This window comes from Erinaceus europaeus, chromosome 3, assembly GCF_950295315.1.
Source record: "Erinaceus europaeus chromosome 3, mEriEur2.1, whole genome shotgun sequence".
Lineage (NCBI taxonomy): Eukaryota > Metazoa > Chordata > Mammalia > Eulipotyphla > Erinaceidae > Erinaceus > Erinaceus europaeus.
In genome coordinates this window covers 127,846,307-127,869,435 of record NC_080164.1, presented here as the reverse complement: position 1 = coordinate 127,869,435, position 23,129 = coordinate 127,846,307, and the positions used below count along the sequence as shown (strand labels likewise).

At 44.0% G+C, this 23,129-nt stretch overlaps 2 protein-coding genes and 1 pseudogene across 6 annotated transcripts in view; 1 reads left to right on the top strand and 2 right to left on the bottom strand.

The window, feature by feature from the left end:
- ANXA3 (annexin A3) overlaps positions 1 to 13,703 on the bottom strand; it is a 50,259-nt gene extending 36,556 nt beyond the window's left edge. Inside the window, exons 1-2 of one of the 2 annotated variants that reach the window (XM_016186748.2) lie at positions 13,617 to 13,703; positions 8,703 to 8,755 (exon numbers count right to left, since the gene is read on the bottom strand). In XM_016186748.2, coding sequence (XP_016042234.1) covers positions 8,703 to 8,717 — 15 coding nt within the window. In that variant the 5' untranslated portion in view covers positions 8,718 to 8,755; positions 13,617 to 13,703. Of the gene's footprint in view, positions 1 to 8,702; positions 8,756 to 10,242; positions 10,264 to 13,616 lie in introns of those variants that run through there. The other variant, XM_060187918.1, reaches the window with a different exon arrangement.
- LOC132537701 (eukaryotic translation initiation factor 1-like) lies at positions 3,822 to 5,854 on the top strand (annotated as a pseudogene).
- Positions 13,704 to 19,356: 5,653 nt separating the features above from the next.
- The window catches only part of FRAS1 (Fraser extracellular matrix complex subunit 1), a 532,387-nt gene continuing 528,614 nt past the window's right edge, over positions 19,357 to 23,129 (bottom strand). For all 4 annotated transcript variants that reach the window (XM_060187916.1, XM_060187915.1, XM_060187917.1 and 1 more), the window contains one exon: positions 19,357 to 22,719. In XM_060187916.1, the coding sequence (XP_060043899.1) occupies positions 22,126 to 22,719 (594 nt within the window). In that variant the 3' untranslated portion in view covers positions 19,357 to 22,125. The remainder of the gene's footprint in view (positions 22,720 to 23,129) is intronic.

Genomic DNA, 23,129 nt, shown 5'->3' with positions numbered 1-23,129 from the left:
TAAGCGCAAGCGGCGCAAAGCAGAAGACTGGCATAAGGATCCGGGTTCAAGCCCCTGGCTTGCCACTTGCAGGGGAGTCGATTCACAGGTAGTGAAGCAAGTGTGCAGGTGTCTTTCTCTCCCCCTCTCTGTCTTCCCCTCCTCTCTCCATTTCTTTCTGTCCTACCCAACAATGACAACATCAACAACAATAACTACAAAAAAAATAATAAGGGCAACAAAAGGGAATAAAATAAAAAGTTAAAAAAAATAAAAATAAAGTATCCAGTGTAAAAAGTCTTACCACCACAAGTGAGCTGGCAAAACATAACAACAAAAATCTCTTTTCAATTCTGAAAGAAAGAGTGGCCACAAGAGCAGATGGGGGAGGTGTCTGGGAGTGGAAGTGGGTGTGTTGAGACACCTTTACTGTGCTCCTCAAATCCCGTAAGTCAAAGGCAAGTCAATAAGATCTGGTTAAAAACAAGATAAAGAGCTTTACTTCTAAAAACAAAAAGTAATAATTATCTAGAAAATAGGTGTTGTGAATATGCTTGTTCTAAAAGCAGTTCCTTCAAGAGGATCTTTGAAGATTTCTTCTTCTCCAAGGCTGAGCACATATCTCACAGATTTCATGGAGCCCACTGCTCACTTCAGTTCTACTCACTTACGAACTGTGTGTTGATCTCGCCTATCCACCTGGCACATCTGGCATTGTAGAAGCACAGTCATGTTGGCATATTTCAGTGCTCTGTGCACTGTGCTGGGCACCATCTCCTGCTTAGCAGCTCTGCTGAGCGAGCAAGAGTCACTCATTTCACAGATAAGTCCCCAAGTTATAAGAGGCTTAGAGGACTTGCTTGTTAAACAGAAATCTGAGTTGGAATGGAGCCCTAACCCTTCCTGGCTCTTTCCAGTCTTTCTTGAAATATAGTTTGTACCACTTGGGGTGGGTGACTCTAAAATCTATGCTGCAATGTGAAGGGACCCAGGTTTAAGCCTCCCGAATCTCACCATCAGGCAGGAGGGAAGCGTCACAAGTGGTGAAGCAACTCCCTCTCCACCTCCCCACTCCCTCTCAATTTAGCTGTCTTTATCCTAAATAAATAATGAAATATAAAAACATTTTTAAAAATCGGTATGACCAGTATTGCCCAACATGTGGTCAGCCAGATTCCTGAGCAATGAGGCGCTGGACCTATGTGTTTAAGAAACTCCCAAAGTAACTCTGAGCCATGCAGATATTTATATAGCTGCTTCTGAATGTAAAAAGACAGATTTGTAGTCAGGGTTTAATTGTTCACGAATTGCAAAAACTCAAGAGTTTCCATTGTAGCTCTGACCTTTTCACTGTGCTCTATCACCTACACAGCAAAATATGCTAAATTCCAATGTTCACAAGGAAGAAGGGTGAAGACCCCAACCCTTTGTGCAAACTTGATACCTGGGAAGAACTAAATGGAGGAAAAACTACTCTTAGCTTAAAAAAAACACACAATGAAAAAGCAAGAATACTAGCATAAAAAATGACTCCGGCATTCTAAAGGGGAATGACAATGAATCTTTCAAATTCCTCTAGACATTTACATAAACAGTGCAATTCATTTGATAAACTTGATTGCCCAGAGTCTTTGGAAATATTTGCATGGCTTTATTGGGAGAAATTTTACAGCAGAATAAATAAATGATTCTTTTCTTTTCAAGGAACCTATGCCAAGCAGTGTTTAAATGGGTGGTAGCGCAGCAGGTTAAGCGCAGGTGGCGCAAAGCGCAAGCACCAGCTTAAGGATCCCAGTTCGAGCCCCCGGCTCCCCATCTGCAGGGGAATTGCTTCACAATCGGTGAAGCAGGTCTGCAGGTGTCTCTCTTTCTCTTCCCCTCTCTGTCTTGCCCTCCTCTCTCCATTTCTCTCTGTCCTATCCAACAACAATGACATCAATTACAACAATAAAACAACAAGGGCAACAAAAGGGAATAAATAAATATTTTTTTTAAATGTGCTTTACTACCATCTAACTAAACTCTCACTATGACCTCAACAAGGTAGAATTTATTATATCTGTTTAAAGAAAAGAAGGGAACTTAATCTTAGATTGTTTAATATAACTCTTCTATTAAACTTTGCCCAGAATTTGAACCCACTTCCTTATAACTAAAATACCCTTTGCTTTACACCACCTCAAGGTGCCTCAAGGCACTCACAGTGGATTCTCGGATCAGAAGATTAGCACTGCCAGGGACTTGTTAAATTGAGACCCTGGAGCCTCCCCCCCTGTTTTACTCAATCAACACCTTTGGGGTGAAGGCTCAGGATGTACACTGTAACATGCACTCCTAATGATTCCAGGGGACACTGAAGTTTGAGAGTCACTACTCTATCCTTTCTTGACTACACAGAAGACCAAAGTGAAAAATAAAATAAAATTAAAACCAAGCAAGCAAATCTAAAATTACTTGATGGGTGTGGAAGAGAATTTGAGTATGAGCTCAGTGTTTCAGGAATGTTAGCATTCCTGCGGTCCAACAAAGCTCATCTGCATCTTCTCTTTCACTGCAGGTTGAATTATTTGATATTTAAACAAATAATCAGGCTGTGATTTTGTTTATTCCCACTTTTCTAGCTACCTGGAAAGCATCTGCCAACTGTAGGACAGGATATGAATACTTGGCACTCTTTCTTTTCCACCCGCCCCCCCCAAAAAAAAAAAAAAAAACCAACCTTATGCTTAATCAGATTTCCAGTCACATGCTTTGAACTCATTTTGTTTTCTGAAATTTTACCTTTAGATACTCCCAAAGGGGAGAAGATGCTGGAGCCAGTCGGGAAATTAAGTGAGGAGTGTCTAAGGCGGGGAGGGATGACAGAAGCTTACTAAAATTTTTTTATTGCCCCCAGAGTTATTATTGGGTCTCAGTGCCTGCATGACAAACCCACCACAGCCACACACACCATTTTTTCTTATTAATAAAGAAAGAAATCAAAAGGGAAGTGGGGATAGAGAGGGAGAGAGAAACAGATCTCTGTAGCATCGCTTCACCACTTGTGATGGGGATGGGGCTTGAACCCTGGTCCCATGGTAATATATGTGCTCTACCAGGTGAGCCACTGCCTGGCCCCAGTAACAGGAGCTTTTATAGTAATAAGAATTGCTGTTACGGGGCCAGGTGGTGGCATACAGCTAAATGTGCACAGTACAGTGTGCAAGGATCTGAGTATAAGCCCTGGTTCCCACCTGTAAGAGGAAAGCTTTACAAGTGGTAAAGTGGTGCTGCAGGTGTCTGTCTTTGTCCCTCTTTTTTTTTTTTTTTTTTTTTTGCCTCTAGGGTTATCAATGGGACTTGGTGCCTGCACTATAAATTCACTGCTTCTGGCGGCCATGATAGATCATCACCTCCCTTTCTGCATGTGGGGAGCTAGGGGCTCAAACCTGGATCCTTGTGCTTTGTACTATGTGCACCACCACCTGGCCGCCCCTCAGTCCCTCTCTATCTTCCCCCTTCCCTCTCAATTTCTCTCTGTATCTATCCAATCAACCAATCAATAAATAAATAAGAAGTGCTCTTACTACGATGTGCTGGATATTGTGTCAAGCACATTTCCTCCATCAGCTCACTCAGTCCTCACAGTGTTCCTGTAGGGCAGGTACAATACCTTCTACTCACAGATGATGATGGGCATCACACTGAATTTGCTGGCTCCTCATGGCCAGTGAGTAGCTGGCTGCTCCTACTTATTAGGCTAGGCTGCATCTTATTAGAATAGTCTGTTTAACACCAATATAATTTCCCCTGATCTTCTAAAGCAGTACTTTGAAAGTAGTAGCAACTGAGGGTGCCATGAAGCCCTTGGTGTTGGCATACTGGGCATGGGAAGCTGACACTACTCCTGAGAGAAGCCAGTTGTCCTGACAAAAAGCCAGCCATTTCTTTCTTCATACACAGTGCACTGGGTTTGCTAGAAGTCAAATGTTTCTACTCAGAAGAATGAATGAAAAAGAGCAAGATGCCAGTCTCAGTGCCCACTGCCAATGTGATCTTTGTTCTCCTAATCTCCCCATTTCCTCTGTTTGTTTAGGAGATATCTAGAATCTTCCTCTGCTCAGATATATGAGCTCAGCTATCTGAGACTAGGTATATGTGAACAGCTGCAAGAAGCTCCCACAAAAATGTCAAGTGGGAGGTCAGGCAGTGGCACATTGGGTTAAGCACACATGCGCAAGGATCCCAGTTTGAACCCCTGACTCTCCACTTGCAGAAGGATCGCTTCACAAGTGGTAAAGCGGGTCTGCAGGTGTCTATCTTCTCTCCCCCTCTGTCTTCCCCTCCTCTCTCCATTTTTCTGTCCTGTCCAACACAACAGCAGCAGCAAAAACAACAGGAAAAAGATGGCCTCCAGGAGCAGTGGATTTATAGTGTAGGCACTGGGTCCCAGGGATAACCCTGGAGAAAAAAAAGAAAGGAAGGAAGGAAGGAAGGAAGGAAGGAAGGAAGGAAGAAAGAAAGAAAGAAAGAAAGAAAGAAAGAAAGAAAGAAAGGAAGAAAAATGATAGGTGGGCCCCAGTCACTGAACTGCCTCAGAGGACTCAGCAGCCTCCCCTTCCAGCCCCCTAGCTTCCTGATGCTTGTTCTATCCCTGGGAAAGGAATTATATCCTATGTCCACTATCCAGAACCTCCACTCTTTCAACCCCTTTGCTGATGCAAGCAAGGGTGATGACCTGCTTCCTGCTGGCACTGAGGATTATATCCATATAAGAATTCAACAGAGTAGTAGGAAGACCCTTACTATACTGTCCAACGGATTGCTGATGATTGCGAGAAAAAGAAACTAGTGAAGGCGTTTTTTAAAAAAATTACCTGCCATGGTACTGTAATTGAGCATTCAGAATATGGAGAAGTAATTCAGCTACAGGGTGACCAACGCAGGAACATATGCCAATTCTTTGTCGAGATTGGACTGGCTAAGGTCAACCAGCTGAAGGATCATGGGTTTTAAGTGCTTTCTGCTCACTGAAGCTTAAGTGAGGATTTCCCTGCAATGAATAGAATGAATAGAATTTCCTTTCTATTCCTTTTCCTTTTTTTTTTTTTTCCTATTTCCTTTTGTCACAAGTTTAAAAACTTCACTGCTTGTATAATGTAACTATTTGGGGTCTGCTTTTAACTTGGACTAGTGTAACTCCTTCATGCAATAAGTAAACTGAAAAGACCCAAAAAAGAAAAATTAGGTGGGCACAAGTTGATCTGGGGAGGCAAATCCCACCCCCTTGTTACTTTAGGGTCGTCCAAAATCCACAAATACTCCCAATAGTCCCAGTAACCTTTGCAGGAGTTGTTTATGAGTTTACATTAGCTAGACTTCCTTGGCTCTAGGAAGTCTTCCTAGTATCTGTAGCAACTTGTTCCTAAACACACTCACACTAAACCGTGTCTAGTGCATTTGGCTGCCATGTCATTTGGGAGTTAATGACTCGACATTAACTGATTCTGAGATGCAGATAAGAAAGTTGAAAAAGAGTGCTTGCCACATAGTAGACGCTTTGTAAATATTTGTGGAATGAGTAAGTGATTTTAAACACTTATTTGTTCTGGGTTTTGCTTTCTTTGATAATTTTCAAGTGTTACCACCAGATATGCCAAAAATTTCACAAATGCACCCCTGATCTTTGGCAAATCGTGTCCACACAGGCTTCCACCATTCCTACGTAAATGTACCTCCAACTTAGGTGAGGCATCAAAACACAGAGAGTTGAAGGGGAAAGCCAGAAAATTCTGATCTTGGAGGAAGGGGCAGACCTGAGAATTTTCTATTCTTCTGACTTCTCTCTTCTGCTTATGTGAGGCCAGTATTAGGCTTAATACACAGTGCTCTAAAATATTTTATCCTAATTGTCTTGCATACACACACACACACACACACACACACACACACACACACACAGCTTTAAGAGAATCCAATCAAATCTTTTCTTCTTCATATTTCTTGCTCTGGATCTAAAACTTTCCTCTTTACCAGGTATCCAGATCATTAGATTGGCAAAGTGCAACTTTAATTTTGATATGATATGAAAGAGGGAACCTGCCTCCTTCATGGCTGAGTATGTGCTTACTCCATTCATGCTCAGGAAATCTCTCTATCCTCACCCAGACGGCTACAGTACATCTTTCCTGGCTTTGTCCTAAAACAAAGCTGAACTGTTTTGATTTGAAACCCAGGCCCAACCTGTTTTTCACTACCTTCCAGCAGAGGGCCATTTCTGTCCAGGTGCCAGCATCCACTGAAAGAAGCTCTCAGGAGCACGGTTTATGACACACAGCAGGCAGGAAGTTGGACTCATACTGAAAACACCTAATTACCATGTATCATGCCTATGTCTTGGGATGTGAGTAGTCCATCTTAACAAAACTGAGTTTAGAAGTCAGAGCTTGCAGCTCTGGGAGGCAGACGTCGGGAGGGAGACCAGAAGAGAAAGGCAGTACTGCCCCATACACAGAGCACAGGTGTCCACTGGTTTGCACAGTCAGGAAGGACAGACACACTGGAAAGCTAGGTCTAACTGGATGTCCCCACCAAAGCAAGAAATAGGAAACTCAGGGTCAAGAGCACCAAATATCCAGACTCATGCCATCCAAGGGACAGAAACTGAGAGGCTTTACTTTCCCCAAATTCTCTTAGACACTAGCATTTTGCATCATTCCTGAGAACCCTGCCTCTGGTGTCTTTCCTCTGATGCATAGTAGACACGGAAATATATCCTCAGGTCAGACCCATCTCGTTTTCAGGAAGGACAGGAAAAGGTCCAGTGGGGAAAGGAAGCAGGGCTCTGTGCAGGGCCGCAACTTGCTAGCAGGAACAGCAGTTAACAAGCTGCCAGCCTTCCTGCCGTCAGGAATCCAGGAACTTCTTTTATTCTATCTTCTCTGTGGAACACACATTTTGAGTGGTTAGGCCTCTCAATCTATATTTATTACACAATATGGACCTCTTTATCATTGGATAGAAACAGAAATTGAGAAGGGAGGGGGAGATAGGGAGAGAGACAGAGAGATACCTTCAGCCCTGCTTCACCACTTGTGAAGCTTTCCCCTGCAGGTGGAGACCAGGGGCTTGAACCTGGGTCCTTGTGCACTGTAATGTGTGCGTTTAGCCAGGTGTGCCACCATAAATCATCTTTTTAAAATTTTTTAATTATCTTTCATTAATGGATAGAGACAGCCAGAAATTGAGAGAGGGAGGAAGATAGAGAGGGAGAAAGAGAGACGCCTGCAGCACTGCTTCACCACTCACAAAGCTTTTCCCTGCAGGTGGGGATTTGGGGGCTTGAACCTGGGTCCTTGCACACTGTAACATGTGTACTCAACCAGCTGTGCCACCACACAGACCTTCCAAGTCTTTTTTTTCTCTCTATTTTATTCAACAGACCAGACAACTTGAGAGGGAAGGGGGTAAGAGAAAGATAGACACCTGCAGCCCTGCTTTACCTCTCGTGAAGTGTCCTTCCCTGCAGGTGGAGAGCGGGGGGGGGTGGGGTGGGGAGTTATGTCTCAACCAAATAACCAAATCTGCTGATACGTGATAGGTATCAATATGAACTAGTACTTGGCCTATATTGTTTCTATCATGTATCTACTATTTCAACCATTGTTAAAGAAACATAGCAATGCAATATTTTTTAAATTTTATTTATTTTCCCTTTTGTTGCCTTTTTTTTTTTTTTTTTTACTATTGTTGTCGTTGTTGGATAGGACAGAGAGAAATAGAGAGTAGAGGGGAAGACAGAGGGAGAGAGAAAGATAGACACCTGCAGACCTGCTTCACTGCCTGTGAAGCAACTCCTCTGCAGGTGGGAAGTCGGTGGCTTGAACCGGGATCCTTAACTCCGGTCCTTGCGCTTTGTGCCATGTGTACTTAACCTGCTATGCTACCAACCGACCAAATTTAATCATTTAAACATTGAATAATGCATCTAAATTATTGGATATTATTTTTCTCAGATGAACTCTGTGGGAAATGGGCCCACTGTCCAGGAAGTCCAGGCCATTGTTTCCATGAGAGTTTGAGCAGGTAGAACCCAAGTTCTTCCCCTCCCTGGGTAGAGACAATGGCAGGTCTCCCTGACCTCGTGACCTAATGATGGATGGCTTCTCCAGACGGGGCTACCTTTCTGTACATGCCACTCTGTCCCCTTAAAAAAGAAGGCCATGATTTACTGTGTATTGTGTATGGCCAAGTTGAAAACTACCACAAATGTCCTGATCTTACTTAATTGCTCCCTTCCCCCCTGCCCTGAAGTGCCTGTAATTTACCCCCAGAGAAAATTGCGTTGTTGAGCTCATGACCAAGCCTTGTATGATAATTTTCCAGTTGTGATCAAATACTTTGTAGGTCAAGATGACCTGAACCTTCTTTCTGGGTTATGGGTATATCTTCTTGCTTGAATCCCCCCCCCCCAATAAACGAGATGACCCTCTGAGGCTCTCCAGGAGCTGGACGAGTCTGGTGTGGCTTCTTCCTCTCTGTGCATGTCCCCCTCAACACCAGGGCCACCCTATTACCCCCAGGGGCTGCTCTGATCCCCACTGCTGGCCAGGGAGGTGGAGGACCTGGAGCGACCCACAAAACTCTTTATGAACTTTCACATTTTTTCCTTGACAGCTAGCTTTTCTATATTTTCCTTTGACTCAGATAAGTTATTGTGCTTTGATGGCTTGATTTTTACTTACCCAGAGAGCTGCCATGATAGCCAACCTTTGTTCTGAATTGAGATCACAATATCCTACAAAAAGAAAAAAAAATGGTATAGTTCTGTGGTTGAGAATACAGTAAACTCAGATGAATGTTTCATCTTTCATCTGGAAAACAGAAATCAGCCTTCAAAGAATTCGTGTATAATATTACTTGGTAACCACTATCAGGGACAGTGGTAGGCCTCTAAAGGGCTCAAAACCAGAGAAGAAAACATTGCCTACACTTAAAATGGTTTTACAAATATGTTACTTGAAAAGCCATTTTAAAATGTGGTACTGGGAAATGAACCCAGGGCTTGTGCAACACAACCGAGCTCTCTCTTCAGGCCCTCCACCTTTTCAGTATCTTTAGGCAGAGAGGGCTGAGGAGAGAAGGAGAGCACCAAAGTACTACTTTATCGCCCATTGAGTTCCCTTATTGCCATCCAAGGTGCTTACATGTAGTTCTGGGATCAAACCCAGAGCCTCATGCATGGTAGGTAAGTTTGCACTCTATAGATTAAGTCACCTTCTACAGTGTTAATATTTGCCTCATTTAAAATCTAGTAGAAATGTGTGTGTGTGTATGATTATTGCCACTAGGGATATCACTATGGCTCAGTGCCTTCACAAAGAATCCACTGCTCCTGGTGGCCATTTTTTCCTTTTTTTTTTTTTTCCTTTTTCTCTATTTGATAGGAAAGAAAATGAGTAGGGAGGGGGAGATAGAGAGGGAGAAAGACAAAGAGACACAGCAGTACTTGATTTACCAGCTGTGACTCATCCACCCCCAACCAAGATGGGGACCAGAAGCTTAAACCTGGATCCTTGTATATTGTAACATATGTGTTCGACCAAGTGCACCATCACCCAGCACCTACAGTTATGTTGATTGCTGGCTTCCTTCAAGCAGGACAGACTAACATTGTGAAGGGTACAACAAAAACTCAGGAAATTTTACTCTTGCAACACATTATTTCAGCTGGCTTGGATTTGATTCCTTGAGTTGGGTGTGTGAGAGCTTTGTTGACATGCTACCAGGCTCAGAGTTGCTGCAAACAGGCTGTCTGCGCTGTGGGGAGGCAGCTGGTCCTGGGCAGGTAGAGCTCAGGGGTGAAAAGGGTAGTTGTGGGTTGGGCCCAGGAACACTGGAAAGCAAACATCATTCAAACATGCTGCTGTATCTCCAGTGCAGATCTAGAAATACAAACTATTCCCACCCAGCCTTGTGAACAAATTATGCAAAAAATTCAAAGAACAAACTTCAGCAGGAAATTACACCATCAGTCCTTCTGGTGGATATATTTAGTCTAGGTCTTCTCAGACTTTCTGTAGTCAAGACCGTCAGTTCTCAAGTTATAGGATCTAGCACACAACTTTCTTTGCGTATGGTAGTTACACACTAACACTAGTTCTAGTTTTGCTCTTAAAGCTACAGACAGTTTCTCTGTGAACCAGTTCTCTTATTTAAAAAATAAAAATAGGGGCAGAGGGCAGATGTTACAATGCACAAGTACCCAAGTTCAAACCCCTCCACCTGCTGGGTGGGGGGAGCTTCACAAGTGATGAAGCAGTACTGCAGGTGTCTTTCTCTCACCTTCTTTACTCCCTCCTTCCCTTTGTTTTCCTGTCAGTAAATAAGTAAACACAGCATTTTTACAAAATGGAGAGGAGAGCTGCTACTGGCATTGAATGAAAAATGGCAAAACCTACAGACCCTCCCCACATCCAACCTCATCAGAAAGTAGACTGTTCCTATGAAGCCTTTCTTAACCAGGCTGGCAAGAAAAGAAGCAATTATAGATAAGGAATACATTTAAAAATTTTTATTTATTTATGGGTAGAGACCAAGAACTTGAGAGGGAAGGGGAAGATAGAGAGAGATAGACACCTGCAACACTGTTTTGCCACTAGTGAAGCTTCTCCCATGAAGGTGGGGACCAGGGTCTTGAACTTGAGTCCTCTGCACATTGCGACAAGTATGTTTAACCAGATGTGCCACCACCTGGTCCCCAGAACAATTTTTTTTAAAGCTCTCCCAGACCCCCCAAATGGACTACCAAGTCAAATCAAATAACACACAGAAACTGGGAAAAAGATGAAGAAGAGGGAGAAGAAAAAGGTGGAAGAGGAAGGGAAGAAGGAGAAGGATGAGGAGGAGGTGAGGAGGAAGAGAAGGAAGAGGAAAAGAAGGAGAAAGAGAAAGAGAAGAAAACGGAGGAGGAGGAGGAGAAGATGACGAAAACAACACCACCAACAACAGTCCCATCTAGTAAAACTAGGACTAATGTGACCAGTAAACAGCCTGAAAAAGCCATTCCTTGGGAAGGTGCTTAGAGGTGCCACTCCCTCACCTTAGGCTGTCCTTGCCCCTGCCCCTGTTTTGCAGCTGCTGCAAAACAAATGTTCAACATTGTTTCTGCTTTTCCCCTTTGTCAGAAAGGATGAAAATCCTCTACCACTTCCTGTTAGTGAAAACAGGCACTAACGTGGGTCTTTCATAAAACTGAAACAGCGTAACTGGAACTTCACTAACGTGGGTCTTTCATAAAACTGAAACAGCGTAACTGGAACTTTCAAAAAGTATAGGGTAGGTCTCTGAGTTCTACTATGCCCAGGTAATATAAAAAGTACTAGAAGGTCTATTCCACAAGGCTAGAAATTTTTGTCCTGCTTGTTTCCTGAAGAAGATGATGAAGGTGGAGGAGGAGGAGGAGGAGGAGGAGGATGAGGGAGCACAACTAAAAACAAATGAATGATTTAATCTAAGTCTGACAATAATCCAGGGAGCTAGCTATGAAGATGCTAGGACAAGGAGAGGGACAATGCCAAGTGAGTGACTCCCTGCCCAATCTCCAGCCCAGAGACACACAATTCACTACTTTAGTCTGACCCAGTTGCAAAGCTGAGGCCCTGTCTGGTCCATCCAGGATAAACTGTAAATGATTAATAGTGACTGTTAAATGAACTTTTAAGAAATAACAAAATTACTCCACAGTAGAGGCCAAAATGACCTAACAACAGAACTTTTAAACTTCCTTTTTTTTTTTTTTAAAAAAAAAAAAGGAATCAGTGTCTATACCATTTCTCTTCTTTCTCCATCTGTTTCTAAATCAATGTTACTGCACAGTGTTCTGAGAACAAAACTCTGGTCCTTTACCTATCTTTGATTTCATCTGTCTGGGGCTAGGTAGTGGTGCACTTGGTTAACTGCACATATTACAGTCCAAGGACAAAGATTCAAGCTCCCAGTCCCCATTTTCAGCAGGGAAGCTTCACAAATGGTGAAGTAATGCTACAAAATGTCTTCCCCCCATCTCTTCCTTTCCTCTCAATTTCTTTCTCTCTCAACATTTTTTAAATGTATTTATTGGCTAGAGACAGCCAGAAATCAAGAGGGAAGGGGTGATAAGAGAGGGAGAGAGACAGAGAGCTACCTGCAACACTGCTTCACCACTCACAAAGCTTTACCCCTGCAGGTGGAGACCAGGGGCTTGAACCCAGGTCCTTGTGCATTGGGATATGTGCGGGCTCAACCAGGTGCACTACCACTCAGCTCCACCCCCCCAACCCAACTTATTATTATTATTTTTTACCAGAGCACTGCTCAGCTCTGGCTTATGGTGGTGCAGGGGACTGGAATTGAACCTGAGACTTTGGAGCCTCAGGCATAAGAGTCTCTTTGAATAACCATTATACTACCTACCCTTGTTCAATTTCTGTCTCTATCCAAAATAAATAAAATAAAAAACATTCTAAAATCCAATTTCCATTAATTAATTAATTAATTCTATTTGTTCTTAGAAGCTTTCTGCTTTCATGAAGGTCAATGGCAGTGTCTTTGCAGAATAACATTTTAACAAGTTTAAAGTTTTTATGATGACAAAAAAAAAAAGAGTGTAAGCAAATGTAGCCCTCCTTTCCAAAGGTCTCACTGTTAGAGAGAATTGGTCCTGAGGTCTCTTATCAGCTGTGTGAAACCCAGGAACCCTCTCTTGCCCACACACCACCCCCAGGTCCAGCGGAAGCATTTCCTACATGCAGTCACTGGCAGCTTACTCAGATGCCCTACCTGAGACTCAATTACCAGAGGCATGATTCATGCCTCCAGGGTGGGGTTCTATTGTAATCAAAGAAAAAGTGAGCCTTTTCAGAGGAAAGGCGAACTTCCCAGACTCCCATGCCAAGTGTCAACTATGCCTTTCTCTTTCTCTCCCCTTCTGAGACAATTCAATGATAGAAAATAAATTGCCTTGCTGGTGGAACTATACCCATGTAAGCCCCTAATCTGGCAAATCACTGTTAAATTACAAGAAAGAAAGAAACATCTTTTGCAGAATAAAAGGGAAAGTGGCATTTTAAGGGATTGAGTGGCATGTCACTGGTAGTCGCTTATATGGTAGTTTAGACTGTTTCTGTCCTGGAAGAGAGAGAGAGAGGAGAGAGAGAGAGGAGAGAGGAGAGAGAGAGAGAAATGGAGAGAAAGAAAGAGAGAAGGGGGAAAGAAAGAGAGACAAAGAGGACGGAAGCAGAGAAGAGAGTGAAAAAGAAAGAAAAACTCCTACGAGACGGTGAGGGTGGGTTGGGTGCGGCTCCGGGTCCTCAGCAGTCATCTGGAACCAAATTCACCTGAGATGCCGGGAATCAAAACGCCGACCACCACTCTTCTTCTGACCCCCCCCCCCCCAGAGTTGAAGAGACCTAAATGGTCAGCTGGAAACCTGCAGTCAGCACAAGTGGGGGGGGGGCGGGGAGGTGTGCGCCCCGCAGCTAGGTGACCCTCCTTGCTGCTCCCGGGAGCCCTGGTTTCCTCTCTTCCGAGACCCCACCCCCGGGGGCCCTGCGCCCGCACGGCTTGGGGGTAGGGGTGTGGGCTCCAGCGCAGCCCTGCCGCAGGCCGGGCTCACTTACCCTGGCGCGAGCAGGCAGCTGACCCGGTGGAGCTGTGAGCTGCCGCAGCAGCGACCCGGCTGAAATCCCCGCGGGAGAGCGGCCACGCCCCTACCTCCTCCCCTCCGGGCTGGGCCACCTGATCCCCCAGCCCCCTGCAGGAAGCCGCGCCCCTCGCTGCCTGTCAGTCCTGCCCACCTGCCTCCCAATCCCTCAGCCTGTGGCTACAGACAGACTGTGATCCACATAGTTAACGACTGCCACCTCTCCAGATTCAAAGGAGGTCTCGAAACTTTACATCAGGCTCAACCTGACGCTGTTGACTGGCTATGGAAGAAGGGCAAACGCTAGAAGAAGAAGAAGAAGGAGAAGGAGAAGGAGAAGGAGAAGGAGAAGGAGAAGGAGAAGGAGAAGGAGAAGGAGAAGGAGAAGCCCCTCCAGCCTCCGGGCTTTCTCTGTCGTGGCAGGAGGACATAGCCTCAGGCTTACCTCTCTTCTGAGCTGACACTAGTGTTTTCAGATATTTCAGCTCTTGTGCTGCGAGCTCAGAGATAGTGTCAACAACCGAGAAGTTCTCTTCCTGGTGCATACAGCATCACAACATTTCTCCAGCTTTTGCTTTGTGTTATGCACTGTATGTATATACGTATGTATTCATTCATGCATGCATGCATTCAATACTTTATATATTTCAAGGAGAGAGATACAGAAAGAAACAGCAAGCCTAGACCACTATGCTCAGCTCTGGGTTTATGGGGATTGAGCCTGGGATCTTTGGTGCCTAAGGCATGAGAGTCTAACCGTTATGCTGCCTCCTGAGGCCTGACACTTTTCTGAACGCTTTAGAGATCTCAGGAAGGAAACACTAAGAAGTTAGATAACTTAAAGGAAGTCACACAGGAGCTAGCCCAAAGTACAGAGGCAGAGTTAGCCCAAAGCTAGTCTTGTAGTCTTTCCTACTAGAAAGTCTAGAATTAAGAGGAGAACCAGACTCTAGCAGATGATGCTGTGTTGGAAGACGGTTAGGATAACAACAACAACAAAAAGTAACAACAACAAAAAGCAGCATTGTATCCTGCTATGTGTGGAAGGATGCAGAAGATAATAAAGCATTGAAGGAAGCCTTTGACTGAACCTGAGACTTCAGAACCTCAGGCATGAGGGTCTTTTGTATAACCATTATGCTGTCTCCCCACTCTAAAAGGGCTTATTTCAAGGCAACTCTAAAAAGGACAATTTCTGAATTTGAGGATTTGAGGCAGAGGATAGGGAAGCTTAGAAGGGTGATGTGATTTACCCACAATCACATAGGTAAGAAGTGTCATAACTGGGTCTTAGCTCTGGCATCCTCCAACCTCTGGGCAGGTATTTGGGTACAATGTTACAGCTACATGGAAGTGACTGGGGTGGTGACCTGATCCATGAGATATACCAGCTTTATTTGTTATTAATTTATTGGTTATCTGCAGGGCTTCGTTGCTCCAGGCTGATTTTTGTAGTAGAGATAAAGACAGATCACAGCACTGAAGCTTCCTTCAATGCTGTGGGATTGCACACACGGTTTGAGTGAGCTATTTTGCCATCCTTAATTTTTAGTGTGTGTGTGCCTGTAAAAGAAAAAAGAAGAAAGAGACCAGAACACTGCTTGTGACTTATGGTGGTGTCAGAGATTCAACCTGGGATCTCTCTAGAGCTTCAGGCATGCAAGTCCTGTGCTCTAACACATTGAGCTATTTTCCTGGGTAGAGAGATAAACACCCTTTTAACTTGAGGTCTCAGTTTAGGTTTATGTACCTGACATGCAGTTGAAGTCAAACATTGTAGTACAGGTACAGAGATAGAGTATAGAAATAAGAAATATAGATAGGAAAGGATTATTTAAAATTGGCCCGAGGGAGAAAGACAGGCTTTGTTTATAGTTGGTCAAAGCAGGAATACAAGAGCAAAGTCTCTTAAATCTAGTGTTCTAAGAGAAGAATAAGTGCAAGGGATTTTACAGAGCTAGGAAATGAACAGGAAGCACTCCAGGGAGGATGAAGGGGATATCTTCATTATCTTGCACAGACTAATTTCCTGTCAGTTGCAGCCTGGACCGGCTTGGAAGTGGTTATTAGGGTCTTGGCTATACTATCACAATGTACATTCTGCATACTGGTCCCTCCTGTTCAACTCCAGCTCCTCTCACTTATTTTAGCTACTGTCTAGCGTTCCATTTTATATCATGGTTTACCCATAGATGGGCATTATGCTGTTTCAGCATTTGGCAACTATGACTATTGCTGCAATGGTAGTTACTATACACAGTTTGGTTTGCTAGAGTGTGACTTGACATTACCACTTGGAAGTAAAGCAAAGGAAGAAAAAAAGCACTTGAATGTTTGGTATAGGGAGTGACTGATGCTGAATTTCCTTCAATGATTCACATTGAAATGGGATAAAAAAAAAAGGGGGGGGAACAAAAATGTTATCCCCAAATATGTCTTGTCAGCATATTGTGTTGAGTTGATTATTTTAAGAAACAGATGTGGGGTTGGGTGGTAGTGTACTGATTGAGTGCACGTTACGATGTCCAAGGACTTGGGCTCGAGCCCTCAGTGCTCACCTGCAGGGGGAAAGCTTTGTGGGTGCTGAAGCAATGTTGCAGGTGTCTGTCTCTTTTCTTTTCTATCACTCCCTTTCCTTTTGATTTCTGGCTGCCTCTATCCAATAAATAAATAAAGATAATACCAAAAAAGTTAAAAAAAAAAAAGAATCAGTAGATGTAGATATAGGAACAGGTCTGAAGACCGAGTAGAAGTTACTCTTCCTTGAGAGAACATCTCCATTTGGAAAAGTGTCTCCCTTTCTGTACCAGAGAGTGGAGGGTGGTCAACTCTCCATAAGAGTCATCAACAGAGAAGGCAGTGACTTAAGCACAGCCACCAGAGCCTTCTCTACTGTGTCCTTGTGTTCAACTCCACCCCATAAGAGGCTCCACCCAACATCTTTTGTTTGTAGCAGAAGAGGCTATTTAAAGTAATGGCTTGGGTCACTTCATGGAGTAACTTGGTTTTCCTGGATCTCACTCATGTATACAGGAGATATCCATGCCACTCAACTTAGGTTTGTATTTTTGTTTTTCAAGAACTTTGAAGGGTACAGGGGAAATGACCATCCCTCCCCTATAGGAGAATATTGTGAAATATTTTAATAGGATAGAGAAAAAGTATCAGCTACTGCTATCATAAAGCTATGGACAAAACACCCCTGAAACTTAGGAACTTAAAATAGCTATTTCTTCTCTCACATCTGCAGGATGGCTGGTGTGGCTTGGCTCCATATGTATTATGGGATCCAAACTAAAGTGGAACGAGTGACCTGAGACAGCTCTGCTCCTGGTGATATGGGGAGTACAAGAGCTCACACACACCTGCACATACCCCTCTCAAATCCTTGGGCATCACAGTTGCAAACATCTGTGGAACCTACTTTCAGCTACACACATGCTATCTTGTATCTAACTGCAGTGCTGTGGAAGGAACCCACACTGCAGCCTTCTGTCTGAAGGCTCTGGTCAATCAATCATAAAAGAGAAATACATTTAAGAACCAATAATAAAATTCAAAGCAAATAATTTAACTTAGACCATCTCCTTGCCTAGTTCCCTTTCCTTTCCTTTCCTTCCCCTCCCCTTTCCTTTCCCTTCCCTTCCCTTCCCTTTCCTCCCTTCCCTTCCTTTCTCTCTTTTAATCACCACTGGGACTCCATGCCTGCACAAGGAATCCACCACCCCCAGTGGCCAACTTCCCCCTCCTTTTTTAAAATTAATAAGATAAAGATAAATTGAGGGGAGAGGGAGAGATAGGGAGGGATAAAGATAGATACTTGCATCTTCACTGCTGGTGAAACATCCATCTTGCAAGTGGGGAACAGAGGCTTAAAACTGGATCCTTGCACATGCTAAGTAAGGTGTGTGCTCAGCTGGCTTTTGGGGAAGCCACTCTATGCCAGCACTACTCTAAATACTTTGCATAAATCATCTAATTGAGAGGCAAATCAGCACAAACTGTAGTTAGGACCTTGGTCTGGGGCTGGGCAGTGGCATACCTGGTAGAGCACACAAGTTACCATGTCCCAGGACCTGGGTTCAAGTCCCCAGTTCGCAGTTGCTGAGTGGAGGTTTCGTAAGTGGTAAACCAGTGCTGCACCTTGATTTTACTCATTCTGGACTTCAGACCTCCAGACCCAGAAGATGATCAATTTTGCCATTTGAGCCACTAAGCCTGTGACACTTGGTCACCACTGCTACAGGGAATGAGCCCACACCTCTAAAAATAACCTCTGCTGGGACTGGCTCATGGCTGCACCCATGCACTGTTTAATTAGAGTACAGATCAGAGCTTAGCATTACCTGAGTAAATATCCCTGACATTACTGAAAAAAGAGACAAAATAAAATGAGGCTGTTCAGGCTAGTGAGTCACACTGGACTGCTGTGAGGCACTGGTACCCAGCCCTGGTTTGTCTGGAAGCATTCCCTACTGTGCAGTTTCTTCCTTGGCTTGGGAGAAAGGTACCTCAGGATTTAGAGCCCACTGTCAGGCTAGAGACAATTGCGGGAAATTGTGAGGAAGTGAAGTTTAGATTAAGCCCCCACTGCAGCACAGAAGGAAATCCCAGGGTTGGCAGTGCATCAGTTCTCCAGGTTTTTTTTTTTAATATTTATTTATTTATTCCCTTTTGTTACACTTGTTGTGTTATTGTTGTAGTTATTATTGATGTCATTGTTGGATAGGACAGAGAGAAATGGAGAGAGAAGGGGAAGACAGAGAGGGGGAGAGAAAGATAGACACCTGCAGACCTGCTTCACCGCTTGTGAAGCGATGCCCCTACAAGTGGGGAGCTGGGGGCTTGAACCGGGATCCTTATGCTCATCCTTGCACTTTGTGCCACCTGCGCTTAACTCGCTGTGCTACCACCCAACTCCCCAGTTCTCCAGGTTTTTATAGAAACAAGCTTGAAAGTCCTGCTGAATCTGCAAAGGTGCCAGCAGAGTCTGTTGGTCTTCACCACTGGCAGGGTCTGGGCGGTTTGTTTTTTTCACATACACCGCTTGTTCAGGGGGAAAGGCACAAGAATGTTCAGACTTAGGACACTGCCTGGGTTCAGGTCCCTTCCTAAACAGTTTCCCTTGCAGAAACCAAATCCCTTTCTCTGGGATTTGGTCATGTCCATGGTGTTACAGATACTTAACCACTATTTGCATGGTCACAAAAGGACACAGCCATGTCACACTATGTTGAGCGTCCTAAGAACACCTGACGGCAGCTGTAACTGTGTCAATGATCATCACGTTGTAGCATGTGGAAAGCTTAAAGATTCTTCCCTGTCCTGGAATTTCATCTGGAAAAGCTGTGGTGATCTGAGGGTATGTAATTCATTTCTCTTGCTCTTGGCACAGTTGGTATGAGCCTCACCTCCTACCACTTAACAGAGGTTTTTTCAGAAAACAAAACAAAAGCAACAACAACAAAATACAACCGTCTCAGATTCAGAATGATGTTGTTATCTCAATGGCTTTGTCTATGTTAATGAGATTTAAAAAAATCTATTAAGAATATTGTAGCAGCCTAGGAAGTGGCACAGAGAGTAGTGCATCCCAACTTGTGCATGTGAGATCCTGAGGTCATCCCCTGGCACGGCATATGCAGAGTAATGCTCTGGTTCTTTCTCACTCTGTTATTAACTATCTTTAAAACAAAGAACACTGAGAGAAAAGCAACCACAACCAGATTGTCATTTATTAATACAAATTTATATCATGGCATATGATATTGGAGAAATCAAAAATTCATAACACACAAATTGGAAAAGGAAATACAAAAATCATTTGTAAGTTAAGAAATCAGGTTGACAGCACCACAAATGTCTTACTCAGTCTGTACAGGTGTGCAGGACCCAATACTAACAAATACCCACTGGACACTGAGGCTGAGTATCGTGAGACTCTGCAAACACATTCTAGTACTATTTCTACACCCAACACCAGGAATCTGCAGAAGTTCCTTCAGGAGACCTGAGGGCACTAAGAGGGCAGCAAGGCAGTGAAAAGGGGGCAGATCCCTCTGTCTTTCAACCCCCGAAGCCTGATAAAAGAGCACACAGCAGCACCCCCTAAGGGTTTTTGTTCCTTTTCACCTAAAGGTTAGTAAAACACATACAAGGCTTCAGTGAGCAGGTTAGAGAAACCTGAAACAGAGCTTTGTATGAAATATAATCCAACATCAGCCACTAAATGACCTCTAATCGAAAGTGTTAACATGTCAACAAAATGAATGATCAGTGGAATAAATTTCAACTTCACATCTCAACACTTCATACTTAATAAATGTGCATCTGAGAGAAGCACCAGCATTTAACGACACCTGTGAGTAGTGAGAGGGGATCCTAGACTCTTTTCATAGGGCTTAATATCTCCCTCCAGTTTCTCATGAGTGCTGCCTTGACTGGGAATACTCTCAGACTGAGTCCCCATGGCTCTCCAGACCACCCTGCTTCCACTCTTTGTACACGCACTCTGTTTTTTAGTAGTTGTGCAAGGGAAACTTAAGGACATCTGAGCAACGGAAGAGGTGCTGCTTTAATATGTAAATATCCGGGCCCTCGAAGCAACTGTGAGAAACAGGTCAAATTAAAAATGGCCTCACAAATGCAGGGCTTACTGTCCAGGGGGAATCAGCATCAAACCTCCAGATTTTTCTGGAGAAGATTCTGTGCCTGGCAGACAAATCCTCCATCTGTGAGATGTCAGTTCTGTAATGTTTGTGAGGTCCAGACAGAAGTTCTAGCTGAACTGTCCAAGCTGGTCTCAAGTAGCACCTGACCAGCTTGGGGCTTCCAGTTCTAGGCTGATTTGTCTTCTCCAGAAACCTTCGTCATTTCAGAACACCAGCTCTGGAGACAGATTCACAGTTTCACTTAGAAACATAGTTCTACATCTGTTCATCTCAGTCCTTCTTCAGACCTTGCCATGGAAATGGATACTTCTTTGTTCCAATGGGACAATGCCATAATCCAAGTCATTTTTGTGCTTTGTTCCCCTTATTTGTCCATATGTTACCCTCTCCCAATACTCTCAGCTCCCTTTGCTAAATTAATTTCTCCATCATTCACCCATGATACCATTCATTCACTCAACACATATTCAGGTGTGCTTGTGATTTGCATGGCTGAAATATCAAAGGCACTGGTTGTCCAGGGCCTTCTCTCTCCTCTCTCAAGAAGATTGGACTTGGATAGAGAAGTCACATACTGTTTCACGGTTCATTCTTTACGTGCTTTTTGAACCAATTTATTTCCAATTTGGAACGTCCTCGGTCTGGGTTAGTCTAACATAAACACTACACGGTGTGAATATTCTGTTCTCTGCTCAGTGATCATGCCGTGCGATGTGTCAGGAAAAGAACATGTCTTTCATGATGGCATAATGGAATCTGTGCTCCAACACTGAAAAACGTGACATGCATGCGGATGTCCTTGCCAATAAGGCAGAAGCAGAAAGAAACACCAAAGCAAACTGTGTGCACGCTACCTACAAAAGAATTCAGCTGTTCTCTGAACACTAAATCATTGTAAAGCCATGTGTTTTTGGCCTTGTCATGTGTGGATATGGTAAAATAAGTGCCTGAGCTACCAGAAAAGAACCCCCCAGAGGAGAAAATCCTGAAATACTGTACCAGATATGCTGCATTCTCAGTGAGCATTAGAACTTTAGCTACTGTGAGTGCCATACTTTATCTAATGTGATCACTGATGCACTCACTATCTGGTCTTGAAGTGCTTGTCAAGTCTCTCCTGTCCCCAAGTTTCAGTCTCCCTGGCATCAGGACCTGCTCCTTGGGTTTGATGTCTGATTAGAGAGGCTGAATTTCTCTCATGGTCTAGGAGAAATGCTTCAGCTGGACAACTTAGAAACCCTGTATAAAAAGAGTTCTGAAAAAAGTCCAGGCTGGTGAGTGACTATAATGAACAAATCCATACTTGGGTAGTTTAGGAAAACTGGGAATGGAACCTGGGTGTCAGCAGTTGGAACTCTGCCTTCAGAGACCAGGACAAGCCCAAGGAGATGAAAGTAGATTTGGGTGGCAGAACTGTAGTCCCACTTGCTATCTGCTTCCCAGGAGACCTGCTAGTGTGTACTCCTCACTGTTTGCACTGCCATTAGCCATTTGGACACCCTGACCTTCCAGCTTCTGTCCTGATGCTATGACACCTGCTTTCTAAGAGTGGAGCAACTCTTGGCTGCAGGTCCTGGGGAGGGACTCCACAGAAATGATGATATTCCAACACTTGAGGGGGTTTCTGCAGTTCTTGTTTGGTGAGGTAGCTCAGTTGTGAGTTGATGTGTGTGATGTGTGCCTTTCGCTACTCAAAGCTATAGTTTTCCCTTTTGAATCTGCAAGATTATAAAAATACCAGTATCTCCCTCCCATCCCAAGTTTTATAAAAGTGACTTAAGGGAAAAAAAAATCCACATGGGTCAGTCTCCCCCATTACACTTCCGTCCCATCCTGTAAGTTGTTGTGGACTCTGACCTCCAGATTCAACTTCTTGACTTTAGCACCTTTGAAGGCATATGCAGCCTCAGAGTCACTCAGTATATTGACGTTACGCACTGTGCAGTACTGTCTATTCACGTTCTTCTCCACCCTGTCTGGGCTCCTCTTGGACACCTCCACCTTGGTATTCAAAGGGTATTCCTCCAAAAGGTCTTCTCTGGGTGGTTTCTTCTTCTGCTTCTGGCATTTCCTGGTGATGAAACAAGCCACCAGAAACACCACAAGGAGGAGCATGATGGCAGCCAGGGCACTGCCTATAGACGCCCCTGTTTGGGAGAGAGAAGCAGCTACAACTGGCTCTTGCATCTCCAGATTCAGGGACTTCATGTTGGTGCCATTCTTGACTTGATCTCCTTCATTGTCATAAATGAGGGAATCATCCAGGGTCAACTGGCCACTGGGGTCTACCAGGTCCCTTCGGTCACGCCTAAGAGGGGCTGTGAGGGAACGTTGGACCCTGGGTCCTGAGACAGTGTCAGGGCCAATAATGTAGATCACCTGGAGGTACCACTGGTGTCCTGCTTCCACCTGCAGAGGAGGGCAGCATGAGACAAATCAAACATGTCATTGTCACCCACACACTCTGAAGAAAATGGGAAGACAGCTTCTGTGACAGGCCTTGGTAGATAAGTGATCTTGATGGCTTAATAATGACTAGCATCTACTTGAAGGCAGAGAACTGGAGCAAATATCTGGCATTTTATTTCACTTTTAAAGTACGATGATCCTGGTCAGTGGTGCACACTCATTACTGCTTCCTTATCTGTGTCAAACAGCCATAAGAATTAATCTCTCATGCACACCCATGTTCATCAGAGCACTATTTGGTTTTGCTTTTAAAAAATATTTATTAATAGGATAGAGACGGGGAGTCGGGCTGTAGCGCAGTGGGTTAAGTGCAGGTGGCGCAAAGCACAAGGACTGGCATAAGGATCCCG